This window comes from Prionailurus viverrinus, chromosome B2 (genome assembly GCF_022837055.1).
Source record: "Prionailurus viverrinus isolate Anna chromosome B2, UM_Priviv_1.0, whole genome shotgun sequence".
Lineage (NCBI taxonomy): Eukaryota > Metazoa > Chordata > Mammalia > Carnivora > Felidae > Prionailurus > Prionailurus viverrinus.
In genome coordinates, this window is record NC_062565.1 from 41,224,874 (window position 1) to 41,240,625 (window position 15,752).

At 54.3% G+C, this 15,752-nt stretch overlaps 2 protein-coding genes across 13 annotated transcripts in view; both read left to right on the forward strand.

The window, feature by feature from the left end:
- Positions 1-2,751: 2,751 nt before the first annotated feature.
- On the forward strand, positions 2,752-11,061 carry SRF (serum response factor). Of its 2 annotated transcripts, XM_047858217.1 has the most exons (7): positions 2,759-3,650; positions 5,296-5,562; positions 7,367-7,628; positions 8,191-8,310; positions 9,328-9,519; positions 9,910-9,986; positions 10,197-11,061. In XM_047858217.1, the coding sequence occupies exons 1-7, from the start codon at positions 3,120-3,122 to the stop codon at positions 10,290-10,292; spliced, it is 1,545 nt and encodes a 514-aa protein (XP_047714173.1). In that variant the 5' UTR covers positions 2,759-3,119; the 3' UTR covers positions 10,293-11,061. The 2 variants fall into 2 exon arrangements, with proteins under 2 accessions (XP_047714174.1, XP_047714173.1); XM_047858218.1 differs by lacking the exon at positions 8,191-8,310 and having other exon boundaries at positions 2,752-3,650.
- Positions 11,062-13,289: 2,228 nt separating this feature from the next.
- CUL9 (cullin 9) overlaps positions 13,290-15,752 on the forward strand; it is a 37,231-nt gene continuing 34,768 nt past the window's right edge. For 10 of the 11 annotated variants that reach the window (XR_007152085.1, XM_047858210.1, XM_047858211.1 and 7 more), the window contains exon 1: positions 15,020-15,623. Coding sequence is in view for 10 of the 11 variants with exons in the window: in XM_047858210.1 (XP_047714166.1) it covers positions 15,029-15,623 (595 nt within the window). In the remaining variant the exon portion in view is untranslated. Of the gene's footprint in view, positions 13,352-15,019; positions 15,624-15,752 lie in introns of those variants that run through there. The other variant, XM_047858207.1, reaches the window with a different exon arrangement.

A 15,752-nucleotide genomic window follows, 5' to 3' on the forward strand; every position in this document is an offset into this window, starting at 1 on the left:
TCTCTCTCTCTCTCTCTCTCTCTCTCAAAAATAAACATTTAAAAAAAATTAAGAGTCAGGCACTTAATCAACTGAGACATGTGGGCACCTCTGGTGATAATAATTTTTAAAAGATATCCTTAATTTTTGTTCTGGTATTTGGGTGATAAAAATCAGGAGAACGAAATAAAGGTCAATGTGGGAATGGTGTGGTATGTGGGGCATCTGGCTGGAATTCTGATGCCCCTCTGGAGGTCCTTCATGGTCAGGGGTAGACATGAGCACCCATATTCCAAGGGGTTACTGTGATACAGGCCTTATCAGAGAAGCACCAAACTCACATTCCAGAGAGGCCAGGCGGGGCACTTATCTGAGCTCAGTGAGCTGTGTGGAGTCTATAGTGAGCCTGACAGCAGAAGCCTCTGCTGTGGCCACCACTCAATTCAGCTCCGGACTATAGTGCTCTTGCGGGTGCATAGACTAGGAGTTGCTAAAAATTCTAATTGAGAGAATCCAGATTTTTATGTAAAATGAAGCCATCCCAATCAGGCAAAGGAGCTGGGGCACTAATGCTGGTGTGCAATGGCCCAGGGATTGGGTGAAGTGGGAGAGGTCAATCTATTTGAAGGGAAGCTAAGAACTGTGCTCATTCCACACCACACTCTGTGGATGTGGCAGACAGTAGTTGTCCTCTGGAGTGCCACTGCTAAGGGTTATCAACCATGCGTGTGTCTAAACTAGGGGTCTCAAACACAAAAGTCTTTAGAAGTCAGGCAAGAATGAAAGCCCAGGGCTGTGGTTCTATGACTGTACTGCTCAGGCAAATCACAGGCGCAAGCACCGTTAGTGGCCCCTAAAGCTCTTCTGGAACCTATTTATGTATTTGACCTGTTCTTCCTCTTGAGCTAACACATTCCATATGTTAAAACTACCTGTTATGTAGAGTAAATTAGGGGGGAAAAAAACCTCTTTGAAACTATTGGGAAATGGGGTAGAGTAGGAGCTCTTAATTCCTTCCTGTAGTTAGGGTTTTGATGAGTGTGTGTATACGCACACACAATTAGGTCTCACAAATCACTTGAACATACTTTCAGTATTCTCAGTCTTTGGACTGTGACTCACAGTAAGAAATGCAATTGACATCGTCACCAAGTACACACACATATTGAGCCATATGAAATCGACAATATGCTACCCTCTTGATCTATAAAATGGCGATTTTACATGGTTCAACCTAACAATAATGCAAACAAAAGTTTCATGCAAAAATATTTGCCCTTGCTTTTTGTGGTACTCATTTATTATTTTAAATGCTGGTTGCAGTACACTAAATTCATTTCATTACCACTACCACTAATGGGTCAAACAAAACCAACCACTTTATTTAGTCTTCACAAAAATTTTTAAGGAAAGGAAATATCACTCTCCCATCCCCTTCAAAACAACCCGATGTTTATTCCACGGAGGAATCGATTACCCCAGGAGCTCCTATTAACTGACCACTTACTCTATGCTTTAGCCTTTATCTCATGTAATTTGCATTAAGAACCTCAGCGGATGGGTACCAACAATGAGGAATATGATGGAGTTTGGAGAGGTCGAACCCTTATTTCCAGGCGCAGGCTAGAAAGGGGCTGATTCCAGATTTGAGTAATTTGTGTAACTGCAAAGTCCAAGCAACATATTTTCACGGCCTTGGAGCTGAGATCCAGACCCAAACCCTGAACCTGGGCTTTGCAGCGCTCCAGTTCTAACCGCCCACCCCTTCATGGGCTTTCCATAGAAGGGTAAGTGCGTGTGTGTGTGTGTGTGTGTGTGTGTGTGTGTGCGCGCGCGCGCGCGCGCGCGTGTATGCGTTTGTGTGCGCGAGCGCATGCTGGCTGGCTGGCTTATTTGCTGAAACTTTCTGTCTGGCTCTACTTTTTCCCAGGCCTTTGCACTGGCGGTAGGGTGGGCTTTATCCCCGGGACAACCCCCTCCCCCAGCCCAGCCCGCAGCTGGAAGTCTTCACTGATCTTCATCTCGTCTCCCTGCCCCCTTCGGGGACTGGGAGGCCGACTGTCTCCCCCCGGTCTTTTCCAGATGTATGTCTGCCAAAGATCCCTCCAGTATATAGGATGATGAATGAGGACCGGGGAGCCGGCCTGGTGGGAAAGTGTCGTTGCCTGGAAAAGAGAGGGAAAGGGAAAGGAAGTCGGGGGGAGGGGAAGGGTTGGAGCGGCGGGGAAGCGACAAGTCTGGACGCCAGGGACCCAAGCCTCCTCGGCTCAGCCAGTAAATTTTGCCTCCCTTAGGAAGGCGTGGGGAAGTGCTCCAATCCCTGCACTCCCTTGGAATTTGGGCTGCATTATATCATTTACTGCAACACGCACAATCCACTCAGGAACTACCCCAGTGTTTCCTTCCAGCCTTTCTAATGCCGGGTTCCTAGTGCTGCTCGCATTTCTCCGCGGGACTGAACTCCGGTCCACTCCCAGGCTTCCCCTCAGCAGGTTCCTCCCAATTCTCTCCACCATTCTCCGGTCAGGGGGGCGGAGTCGTACCTCCTCTCCTGTTCCTTTAAGAGGCGTCGGCTCCTCCCCTTTCGGAGTCGCCGTCTGACGCGGGATGACAGCAGCGAGTTCGGTATGTCTATGCAAATAAGCGCTCCCTGTGGGCCAATGGGGAGCGGAGGTGCCGGAACCACGGACCAATGCGGCGGGGGCGCAGGGGCTCACCATATAAGGAGCGGCCTCGCCATAAAAGGAAACATTGTATCTCTTTATATGGGGGGAAGGGTCGGGGGATCCCTCCGCCGCCAGCGCGTGGTCCCGGCCCCCTCCACCCGCCGTCTCGGCCGCGGCCAGCAGCCCCTGCCCCCCGGGGGACGCTGACGGCCGCCGGGCGCGCCGCCCTAGCATACGGACAGGGGGCGCTCCGAGCGGCCTGGGGCAACCCGGGCCACAGGGGCAGGAAAGTGAGGGCCCAGGTCGGCCCGGGCGTGCAGGGGCCCCGGGTTCGCAGCGGCGGCGGCGGCGGCGGCAGCGATAGAGGCTCTAGCAGCAGCGGGAGTGCCGGGTTGAGCCGGGAAGCCGATGGCGGCGGCGGCGGCGGCTCCGATTCCTCGCTGACTGCCCGTCCGCCCTCCTGCATTGAGCGCCATGTTACCGAGCCAAGCTGGGGCCGCGGCGGCGCTGGGCCGGGGCTCGGCCCTGGGGGGCAGCCTGAACCGGACCCCGACGGGGCGGCCGGGAGGTGGCGGCGGCGGCGGCGGCGGCGGCGGGACTCGCGGGGCTAACGGGGGCCGGGTTCCCGGGAACGGCGCGGGGCTCGGGCCGGGCCGCCTCGAGAGGGAGGCTGCAGCAGCAGCGACAACCACCCCGGCGCCCACCGCGGGGGCCCTCTACAGCGGCAGCGAGGGCGACTCGGAGTCGGGTGAGGAGGAGGAGCTGGGCGCGGAGCGGCGCGGCCTGAAGCGGAGCCTGAGCGAGATGGAGCTCGGCGTGGTGGTCGGTGGGCCCGAGGCGGCGGCGGCGGCCACCGGGGGCTATGGGCCGGTGAGCGGCGCGGTGAGCGGGGCCAAGCCGGGTAAGAAGACTCGGGGCCGCGTGAAGATCAAGATGGAGTTCATCGACAACAAACTGCGGCGCTACACGACCTTCAGCAAGAGGAAGACGGGCATCATGAAGAAGGTACCGGGCCGGGAGGCTGGCCGGCCACAGGGGACACGGAGGGTGGGGACGCGCAGGGGGAGCCCGGGAGGAAGGCAGAGCCGAGGCGGAGGTGAGAGGCGGCGAGTCTGCAGGAGCTGTGTGGGAGGGTATAGCTGTTACCCCAGGAGGGCGAGAGGGGAGGGGCGCTAAGGAAATGTGGGGAGAGGGGAGATGCCGCGAACGTCCAGAGAAGAGGGGAAAGGCGCCGAGGTGGGAGTGACGGGCGCGAGAGAGGAACGGGGCCCTTGAGGAGTGAAGGGGTGAAGAGTGGTTGTGGGAAGCTTGGAGGCTGCTTGGAAGGTGGTTAATGAGACGCGGGGGTCACTAGATCCAATGCCTTCTGGTGTTCGGGGGAGGGTGCTGGAAAAGCAGGGGGCCAAGGGAAGGTATGGAGGTGAAGAGGCTGAAGCTCTGTAACAACAATGAGCCAGCATGTGTGGGAAGAAGGTGGGCACCACAAGAGTAGTGCTGGCTGGAAGGACTGACAGGTATGATGACCCAATGGGGCTTAAGAGCCCCAGGTAAGGGAGCAAAGCAGGAGAACTGATGCTGCCCTGAGCAGCAGGGACTGAGTCGAGCGATGGCCATGTGTCTTCCTTTGCATCCACTGGAAACCTGCACACTCCCTGCAGGACAGACTTCAGAACCATCTGCCTTTGGGACAAGTGGTGTTTCCAGCCCTAGGGAGAATCTGTGCATGGAGTTTGGGGGAAGGCAGGGAGGTTTGCAGAGGTACCTAGAAATTCTTCCTCTTCCAGCCAGCAATCCAGTCAATAGGGATGAGGAAAGGAGCCGTCTTGAGGTGTAGAAGATATGGGAAGGGATGGAAGCAGGTGAACTGGGAAACAAGCTAGAACCCTGGGGACATTGGATAGTGTTTATTTCTGTCCCCTATAGAAACCAGAGCTGCTTCCAAGGTGGGTTGTGGAACTTTTGGGAGAGTAAGGATACCATCCATGGGGCCACCCTTGGTGTCCTTCCTGGGCTCATGGAAGGGTGGTAGCTGCTAATCTAGCCCCCGTCTCCTCTCCCATCATTCCAGATGCTACTGCATCAAGACAAAGAAAGAAAAAAGGGGGTAGCACAGTATTATAGGGCAGAAGGACAAATGGCAACAGGTTAGGGCTCGTGTGGTTTCTGGGAAGAAACGTGGGACAGCTTAGAACTTACTTGGCGTGGCCCCTTATCCCTAATGCGACTTACAGTGTGATAGCAACTTCAGTTTGGTTCCTGTGACAGTGAAGAGTGGGTGAGAGCCCTCTCTCCATGAGGCTCTTGGCACTAAGCTGTAGTCAGGAGCAGCTATCTGCCCCCTGCCACCCCAAGTCCCCTGAGGTTATATATTCTGTCACTAGGGGGCTGTGACTGTGCCTGAGGTATCTGCAGGTCAGTGGCTGCTCCTCAAAGGAGGAGCATGGTAGTTCTTCTGCTCTCCAGCTCACTTCCAGATATCTTGATAGACCCTTTCCCTGCCCCAGTCACTGGAGAGGAAGGTCCCTGGGGGGCGGAGGGGGGCGGACAGGGGGTTGAGATCACTGTGTATTTCTTTTCTTCCCTACTTCCCAAGGAAGGTAGAGAGAAATAGTTTGGCTGACCTACCCATCTCCTCCCCCCCTACCCCCAGGCCTATGAGCTGTCCACGCTGACAGGGACACAGGTGCTGTTGCTGGTGGCCAGTGAAACAGGCCATGTGTATACCTTTGCCACCCGCAAACTGCAGCCAATGATCACCAGTGAGACTGGCAAGGCACTGATTCAGACCTGCCTCAACTCGCCAGACTCTCCACCCCGTTCAGACCCCACCACAGACCAGAGAATGAGTGCCACGGGCTTTGAAGAGACAGACCTGACCTACCAGGTGTCGGAGTCCGACAGCAGTGGGGAGACCAAGGTGTGTTTGGGTCGCCTATCTGAGGGGAAGGAAGGGGAGGGACTTCACCGGCAGAGAGGGGAGGGGGTCCCCGTCTCTCCCTCACTCAGGATAGGTGCCCACCGAGGTGGGATGGAGCCGGGTTAGTGCCCCTCATCCTAGGGGACAGGTGTCCATCCTCGCCATCCTGACAGGAGGCCGGCCCCCTAGATAAGCGGGCGGCCTCCGTGCCCTTATAAGGCCGGCTCCGGCTCCAGGCCGGCCTCCCGCCTGCAGCCCGCCCGCCTGGCAGGGCCCTTGCATTCCTCCCGCCAGCTGTCTCCCTGCTGGGGGCGGGGGCGTAGCTTAGCCCTGCCCTCGCAGCAGGCTGAGTTGCCAGGGAGTAGGAAGGAAGCACTCGTGGGCTCCAGGGTCCTGGGAACCCAGCACTGTCGACAGGCGGGCTCGTTGACTGGGCTGGAGACTACCTTACTAGCCAGCCGCCTACCTCTTCAGGATGTCCGGGCCTGGGCACGTTTAGGGAGTGTATTCGCTGCTGCTAGGGATGCTAGCCCTAGTTACGCCCCCCCCTTCCTCTTCCCGGTAAGGAGGGGGGGCGGGGCTTCCTCCATTGCTCCTCTGGGGAGCCCCACCTTCCGGGTGGCCCTTCACTAACTGGCCAATCGGAGGAAGCGGCACTGTTTGCCTTAGCAACGCCTTCGCCAATCAGAGGCTTCGAGCTCAGCTGCCTAGCAAACATCCCGCACTGACCCACCCCCAGTGTTTGAACCCCCTCAGTTCTCTGGGCTTGGTTCTCAGTTTGTGGCTTCCTCCTTCCCCTTCTAAGAACAAAGGCTCGCTGAGGGGAGGGTCAGTGCTCCGGGATACCCCCTCTTACTGGCATATCATCTGTAATTGCAAACTCTTGAAGCAGTAGGGCTCATTTATTCCCAGGGAACTTTGTTGGAGGAATGAATTCCTTTGGTAGTTTAATAGGAGCGCCTATTTAATAGGGGCTCAGTCGGTTGAGCATCGGACTCTTAATTTCAGCCCAGGTCACGATCTCCTGGTTAGTGAGATAAAGCTCTGCTTCAGGCTTCGGGCTGACAACCTGCTTGGGATTCTCTCTCTCTGCCCTTCCCCCATGTGCACACGTGCTCTCTCAAAATAAATAAACAAACATAAAAATAATAATAAATTATGTATTTAAAAAATCCCATTGATAGTTTAAATCGTTAAGTATTTGGCATGAGTGCTTAATTGCCAAACACCCAAGATCTCTCTGAAACCCTAAATTACTTGAAAAACTCTTGTCCCTATCTCAGAAGCCTGGCAAATCAGAGCTGGAAAGATTTTTTAAAGGACATAGTAGCCCAGCCCCCTCATGTTTACAGAAGAGGAGAACTGAGGCTCGGAAAGAGGAAGTGATTTCCCCAGGGTCACATAGATGATCACTGCCAGAGCCGGGAATAGACCCCTGTGTCCTGGTCCCCCAGCCGATGTGATTTACCACAGTCCACTGGGGCAGAGAATTCAGGGAATTGGGATGGTATCATCAGCAGAGCAGCAAATACTTACTGCTCTTTTTAGGTGTCAGGAACTTTATGTGTGTTAACCTATTAATCTTCACAACACCTATGGGGGTAGGTCTTCTCCTTTTACAGACAGGAAACTGAGGTTCAGCAGCTCAGTAACTTGTCCAGGGGTCAGACGGCAGGTAAATGGCAGAGCTGGGGTTTGAACCCAAGCTCACTGGTTCCAGTCTGGGTTGTGTCACGCCACACAAAGCCTCTGCAGGGGCAGGGTCCGGTAGAGGCTCACTGCTGCATCTTTCCTCTGGGTGTAGGACACACCGAAACCCGCGTTCACAGTCACCAACCTGCCGGGTACCACCTCTACCATCCAAACAGCACCCAGCACCTCTACCACCATGCAAGTCAGCAGCGGCCCCTCCTTCCCCATCACGAACTACCTGGCACCAGTGTCTGCTAGCGTCAGCCCCAGCGCTGTCAGCAGTGCCAACGGGACTGTGCTGAAGAGTACAGGCAGTGGCCCTGTCTCCTCCGGAGGCCTCATGCAGCTGCCTACCAGCTTCACCCTCATGCCCGGTGAGTCAAGTCACAGGGGGCAAACTGAGCGTGCCAAGAGTGGGTTTAGGGCTGGCACAAGGAGAACCTCTTTCCCTGCTAGAAGGAGGGTGGGCAGGGGCCAGAGCCTGAGAGAAGCCTCTTGTGTCCCACTGGTAGGCACACCCTTCCCCGCTGGGACCCCTATTATCCTTGTCAATAAGTTTCAACCATACTCTCTGCCCTTGTCTAGCTAGCCCAGCCCTGTGCCCCCCACTGCCACAGGGACCATAGACATTCCACCACTTCCCTACCTTGAGTGGAGGATAGGTCATGTCCTTGATGGTTCAGTGCTAGCTCCTATGTCAACCAAGGAGGCAGAGGCAAGGCCTGGGGTGGGAGGAGGAGGGAAGGGCACGAGCAGAGGGCAGAAACCCATGGAGACAAGATTCAGGACACAAAGGGCCTCTTTAGCTCCCAGGAAAGATAGCTATGGGAGTTGGGGAGCAGTGTGCCAGACCCTGGGCCTAGGGTTGTTTGTGGGTGCTTGGTGCAGGTGGTAGATGGGTAGGACAGAACATGAGTAAGTCTCTGTGTCTCATAGGTGGGGCAGTGGCCCAGCAGGTCCCAGTGCAGGCCATTCAGGTGCACCAGGCCCCACAGCAAGCGTCTCCCTCTCGCGACAGCAGCACAGACCTCACGCAGACCTCCTCCAGCGGGACAGGTATAGCTCAAAACTCTCACCTCCCTGCCCTGCCTCATTCATGAGGCCTAGCAGCAAAGTGCCCAGCAATCTCCCTCCTATAACTAAGGTCTGAGAATTTCTTAATGTGGAGATGGAGGCATTTGGCTTAACCCTTATTCTAATCCTTATGGGAAAGTCAGGTGAGGATGGCTGGGTTTGGAATCCTGCCCTGTGGTAGGGCTATGGATTCCAGGAAGAAATTAGGGAGCATTGAGGCCACGCTTCTCTTCATTCAGATGAGAAGCTGGAGGCCCAGAAAGAAGTTACTTGCCCAAAGACACATGTTTGCTTAATTATCAGGAAAGATTTATAAAGCAGTTTCCTTGTGGGAGGGTATCCTAGGTTCTGAGTAGCTGTAATTCCTCTTGGTGTCTCTAGTCATTTCAGAAATGATGAGACACTTTCAAAATAAAATTAATTTTAGGTTCTTGTTAGTGACAGTCTTGTTACACAAGGTGTGGTCTATGGACAGAAGCCTAGCATCATCTGGGAGCTTGATAGAAATGCAGACTCCTAAGTCTTACCCCAAACCTACTGAATTAGAATCTGCTTTTTAACAAGATCCCAGGTGACCTTATGCACGTTAACGTTTGATGTTTAAAAGATGAGTTTGTTAGCCACACGTTTAGAAAGAGGGAGAAGTGAGAACAAATAAAAATGGGATAATGGAACCCCCTGAAAAGGGAGTATGTGAGTTTCCTTAGAGTGGGTCAGTCATTGTAATCTTTGTTTTTCCCAGGGCCTTAGGGTCTTGGAACAAAGAATTCAGCAGATAGACAACTGAATGGTACAATGTGATAGGATACAATTAAAGGTTGGTGCTCTTGTGTTCAAGAAAAAAATAAGGCTTTGCTTAGTTGATGAAAGGGAGCAGAGGAATGAGTCTTCTCCCACTTCTGACCTGGGAAGTGGCATGAGGGCTCTGGAGTCCTGGAATTCCTGGGAGTGGGATGGGGGCCAGTGCCAACCTCACAGATGTGTGTCTGTGTTTGCCAGTGACATTGCCCGCCACCATCATGACGTCATCCGTGCCCACAACTGTGGGCGGCCACATGATGTACCCTAGTCCCCATGCGGTGATGTATGCACCCACCTCGGGCTTGGCTGATGGCAGCCTCACCGTGCTCAATGCCTTCTCCCAGGCGCCATCCACCATGCAGGTGTCCCACAGCCAGGTCCAGGAACAAGGTGAGTTGTGGGGTGGGGCTGAGAAAAGGAGGACCATTTCCTCCTTTATATACCCACATACTCAAATGGTCCCCCACATATACACCTAGATGTACACATTCACATACACAAACTAGAATGTCCACACATATACCTACACACACACACACACACACACAGATGCTTGCACATATATTTTGACACCCATAGCTGTTCACTAGGCTACATATGCATACTTGAAAACGCATACCTACATGCACACATGGACACGGACACATTTGGACACTCACCTTTGGGCACGTACGTCTGAGGCTTACAGGGTCACTTGTGCATTTATCATCACTTCTCCGATAATCTGGAAGTTTCACTTGAGCAGGCGATTTGAGTATCTTTTGTGGTTTCCCACTGCAGGTGGTGTCCCCCAGGTGTTCCTGACGGCACCATCTGGGACAGTGCAGATCCCTGTTTCTGCAGTTCAGCTTCACCAGGTAGGTGGGGGGCACCCTTCACCCCATGCCAGCCAGCCAGCCAGCCATTTCTTTATCTTGACCTTGGGGATTCAATTTACCTATTGGTCAAAGCCAAGATCCCTAGTCAGGAGGCCTGTTTTCCTGGTCAGGCCTGTGGTGGACAGGCAGGCAAGCAGTGGGAGCTTCCCCTGGCTGGTCCCTCTTCCTTACACATCCTTTTCCCTCCAGATGGCTGTGATAGGGCAGCAGGCTGGGAGCAGCAGCAACCTCACCGAGTTACAGGTGGTGAACCTGGACGCCGCCCACAGCACCAAGAGTGACTGATCCGCCCTGCCGCCCTGGACAGATGGCCCAAGGGATGGCACCACTTATTTATTGTTGCCTTTTCACGTTTTCTTTACACACACGTTGACGGGCCGCAGGAGGGAGGCAGGGAGGAGGAGTGGGCAGCCACGGGACTGAGCCCTCTCACTCCAGCCAAAGAAATGGGCCAGCCTGCCCTCCACCCCGTCCTCCCTCACCCTCCCCTCCTAGCTCCACCTCCCATTTTCTGTTGATGGTGGGGCTGTCCTCCCTCCTCAGACTCCCCTTGCCAGCTTGGCTCCATGTTTGCCATGAGTATTAGCTTATCCAATGGGACCGTGCCCCACCTTCCCACACATAGGCCTCTGTGGGACTAGGCACCGTGTTCCCCCTGAGGAAGCAGTTGGGGTCCTCTCCCAGCCTTGCTGACTCTGTGTCAGCCCTGTGTCTGTCACAGGCTGGACAAAAAGAGCCCTACCCCTGCCCCTCAGGGAGCCACCTGGGGAGATGGGGCTTCTTCCCTCACGCTGCCGCCCCGTTGTCTCTGCAGCTCCTGAGAACTGGGCCTGTGCACAGAGCAGGGTTCTGGGGCCATCTGCCCTGCCCTGCCTTGCCAATCCCCTTGGGACTCCAGGGACTCCCAGGTTGGAGGGAACCACCAGTGTTCCCTCTCACCCTGTCTTCCCCCCCTCTCCTCCCAGCTGCTTTACTTAAAGTTGATTTTGAACTTTTTATTTGAGGAGACGAAGTGAAAACAAATCTATAAATATATATTTTTAAAATATTTAAACTTTTTTTTATGGCGTTTTTCTCGTCCCCCTCCCTCCCCAAGCTCCCCTTCCCTGGGGAGCCCTGGGGCTCCCCAGAACTGGCTGGGCCTCTGGGGACAGAGCCACCCCATGAGCTCGGGGCCCACCAGTGTGTAGGGGAGATTCTGGGATTGCCCGGTCCTGGGTTGTTTCCAGGAGAAAACCGGGGGAGGGGCCCTCAGGCCATGCCCCAACGGGGTGGGGAGGGTGACCCACAGCCCTGGGTCTCTTTTTGCCCTTTAGGGCTGTTGCAAGGGAGAGGGAAGAGGGAGACCAAATGTGGGGGCGGGGGTGGGAGGGTGTCAGGTAGAGGCAACTGACTTCATTTGTGCCACACACATGGGCATTGCAGCCTTGCGCTCCCCCAGGCCTGCAGCTGCCTGGGGCCCAAGTTGCAGTGAGCAGGGTGGGGTCTGGGAGGGGGTGAGAGGCAGGAATGGGGGGCAGAAGAAACGGGAGCAGCTCTTGGGCTGAGTATAGAGATAGGGGAGCCAGAAATGGGCAGCTCTCCCAGGGAGTGAGCAGCTACTGTAACTTTTTTAAATTAAGACAAAAAGCCTTGAAGAAAATGACTTTATTTTTCTAAGTGTAACCTCAGTATTTATGTAATTTGTACAGGGGCCGTGCCCTACCCCACTCTGCCCGCTACGGGGTAGACCTTGAGGATGGGCCAGCATAGGGGGAGGGTCTTTTACCCTGTGTCAGAGCCTACCTTCAACCCCTATATCCAGAAAGGGAGCTTTTTTTCAGAACAGGGCAGCAGTTGGGGTGGAGTTTTATTAACCCCTGTGACTGCCTTCAGGAAGAACAATCCTGCTTCTGTGATTAGGTGAAGGGGTGGGGGAAGTTTTTGTGCACAGCCTAGTTATCAAGGGGATGATTTGCCGACATGTTTGAGAACCCCTGTAACCTCTAACCCCCATTGCTGTCTTGCCCCAGTTTGGGGTACCAAGATGGAAGTCACCATTCTGGGCTTTCTCCTGGAGATAGCTGGGGTTTATGGGTGGCTTACAAGGCTGGGGCATGGCAAATCAGGGGCCAGAGAGTGGGGGAGCTTGGGACTCAGGTCTGTAACTGCCCAGCCCCCTTTCTCTGCTCTTGTTTCACTCCACGATCATTCACTGACTCCCCACTCCCCCACCCAGGGAAGGAGACTGATGAATTCCTCCTCTCCTTCTCACGAAAGACAGACCCAGTGAGTGAATCAGGCAAAGTGCTTATAATGTGTGTTGTGTGAGCGTGGCCTTGGGAGAACATGTGTGCGTCAGGGATGAGGTGGCATTTATATGTGCAGCAACCCTTGGTGTTTCCCTTCCTTGGTGGCTCTGGAGTGCGTGTGTGTATGTGCGTGCGCGTGTGCATGTGTGTGCAAGTGTGTGTGCCTGAGTGTGTGTGTGTGTGTGTGCGTGTGTGTGTGTGTGTGTATGAATGTGGAGTGTGTATGTAAGTGGTTTCTACTTCCCCTGGGATGCTGACCCAGGAATAGTGGACATGGTCACAGTCCTATGTACAGAGCTTTCTTTTGTATTAAAAAAATACTCTTTCAATAAATGTATCATTTTTGTGCACAGACAGTGGGGTCTTTGCCTCCGTTTCTCCGTGTAGGGAGGGAGGGAAGAATGAAAAGGAATCAAACTCTAAACGTTGCTCTGAGATGCAAGCCTGGCTGCTTGATGAGAACAAGGGCAAAGCTAAGGGGAGCTTTGGGCTGTATAACCCTGCGGCTTAATCTAAGGAACATTTCGGGGAGCTGGAGCCTTTATCTTTGTGCATGGTTTTGTTAGGTGTTTAGGCCAACACACAGATGAGCCATATTAATTTATAGGTAAAGTGACTCAACCAAGTCAAACCACTGCTTAAGGAGTTTGGGTTTGGGAAACTCATGGCCACGTGACCTCGTGAAAACTCAAAGGACAGCTCCGGGGTGAAGGTGTAGGTTTCTGGTGGATGGGGAAGCCGACCCACTGTATGCCAATGCTGCTTCCGAGGTGATGGAGGGAAAGCGCTGCGTACTTCTGCAACGAGGAGCAACGCGACAGCGAGCGCCGCCTCTGACTGCAGCGCGCCCCCAACGCAGCGGCGCGGCCACTACGCATGCTCCACTCGCGCGCCCTTCCGCCACGCTCGACTGTGGGCCGCTGGGGGACCCGTAGAAGCCGGGGCCGGGCCCTCCCTCGCGGTGTGACCCGGAAGGGAGCTGCTGAAGAGGCGGGGCCAGGACGGCGGGACCGGCCGCTGGCTCCCAGCGAGGGCCAAGCCGGGCGGTGGGAGGTGAGAGGAGGGTCCTGAGGCGACCCAGTCCCTGCCGCGTTCCCTTCCCGCTCCCAGACGCGGTCTCCGTGGGGTTGACGACGGGAGCCAGGTCTTGCTCTCTGAGATTCTCTCGGTCCTGTCAGCCTCCTCGGACCGCGCCCCCCCATCCTCACCCCGCCTCCTAAAGCCGTTCCGCTGCCCTAGTGGCCTCCGCCACCCCATGGTCTGCAAGCTTGGGTCTGACCTTCCTACACGCGTCTACCTGCTGTCTCATCCCCAGGTCCAGACCTCACCCCCACACCTCAGTTTACAGCTTCTGTTCTAGGCCCATGATAGTTCTGCTTCTACCCCCCACTTTAGCCCATCGGTTGTTTTACTTCACCCTGCTCATCGGTTGTCCGTCGCTAAGTCACTTCCCTGCCTTGTCCCCCCAACCCCACCCCGACCCCCGCCACACTACTAGGACCCCTGCCCCCATTGAGGTCCACATCCCATGTTTCCCCTCTTCTTCACGCTTTTCTTCTGTCGTCTTCTATCCCCGCCCCCCCATTCCTACTCTTACCACTCCCCACTGTCCCCATTCTGCTTTATATCACACATACCTTTTCCTGATCACCAGCTTAGTCGTCTTCCCACTCCCATTTATCATCTTTTGGCTTAATGACTAAATTTATCTGAGGACTGCCCCTCCCTTCTCCAGCTAAGAATATTAGATTGTGTTTACTGAGCTCTCACGATGTGCTAGCGGCTGCTCTAGGTGCTTTACATACATGATCTTACTTAGTTTTTACCACAGCTTCATGGGGTGGGTATGAATACTGTTACCATGTTGAAGAGAAGGGAACTGAGGTTCAGGGATGAAGCAACTTGTCCAAAAAATAATCACAGAATAAGTGAAAGAGCCAGAATTCGAAGTCACTCTTAATCTGACTCTCCTCTGTGCCATATTGCGTCTCTAATATCTTCATCATCTCCTGACCTTATTTCCTACCCTTCAACTCCATGATCACCATCTCCATATTTATGAACCTCACCCTACATACAGCTTAAGTGCCAGGTGGGTCCTGGTCTTTTTTCCTATAATATAATCTGGCCCCTTCAGCCCCTCTCCTGCTCACAATACTCTGATACACTTTCCCATCCAGTTATCTGGATGTGGGTGCCCACTGCCCAGCCTCCGTTGTCTGTTTTCTCTATCTGCTATGGCCCACTCGTTTATATCCACATTCCAGCTTTATGCTGTCATTTTTACTCCCTCTCCTACCCCTCCTGCATCCTGACTATCCACATTTGTTCTGCCCCACTGTCTCCCATGCTGCTGTCCTGTCTGCCCACCCATGTTATCCTTCTAAGTCTTGATCTGTAGCCCTCAGCCATACTGCTCTTCTGCTCAGACTGTCCTGCTTAACTGTCATTCTTTTTGTTACCCTTTTCTTCTTATCCTCTCTTGTAACCTCTTCCATCTCTTAAACCCCTTCGTTTCATCCTGTTGTTGTTTCCACTGCATTCTCCTTCCTTATAAATCCCAAAGTATGTTCACGTTATATATTGCATCCTATGCTTGGCTTTTTCTATTTGGCCTGTAACTTCCACCCTGCACCCAATCTATGTCTCAAGGTTCCACCCCGTCGGTGTAGTCTTTTCCTTTGCCCTCATTACCTTTATCTTTCTCCTTCTGTGTCCCAGGAGGTCAGGATGGTGGGGGAACGGCGCGCTGGGGACGTCATGGTGCCCTTGGGGCCCCAGCTGCAGGCATATCCTGAAGAGCTTATTCGACAGCGGCCTGGGCATGATGGGCATCCTGAATACCTCATCCGATGGAGTGTTCTGAAGTGTGGGGAAGTGGGCAGAGTGGGTGTGGAAGAGGGTAGGACAGAGCACATCCTCATGTGGCTGTCAACCCCCGAAGTCTACGCCAACTGCCCCATGCTGTTAGGTGAGCGGGCTCTATCTAAGGGACCTCAGCATGAACAAGCTGGGGGTTCAGGAAGCTTTTCCTGCGATCCCGGAGGTCTGGATGACACAGCAATGGGAGAGATGGAGGCTGATGTGCGGGCACTGGTGCGCAGGGCTGCCAGGCAGCTGGCAGAAGGTGGGACCTCGAGCCTCACAGCTGCTGTGCTCCACACCATCCATGTGCTCAGTGCCTATGCCAGCATTGGGCCCCTCACTGGGGTCTTCAGGGAGACAGGAGCCCTGGACCTGCTTATGCACATGTTATGCAACCCTGAGCCTCAGATCCGTCGGAGTGCTGGCAAGATGCTGCAGGCTCTGGCAGCCCACGATGCTGGTAAGAGACAGGGGAAGAAGGAAAGTACTGGAGAAATTGGGGCCAGGAGGAGTAAAAACGGAAAGAGGAGGGATTGCCCAACTCTGTAAGAACTAGTTCTTGAATTGCTGAATACCAATTCAATGCAAA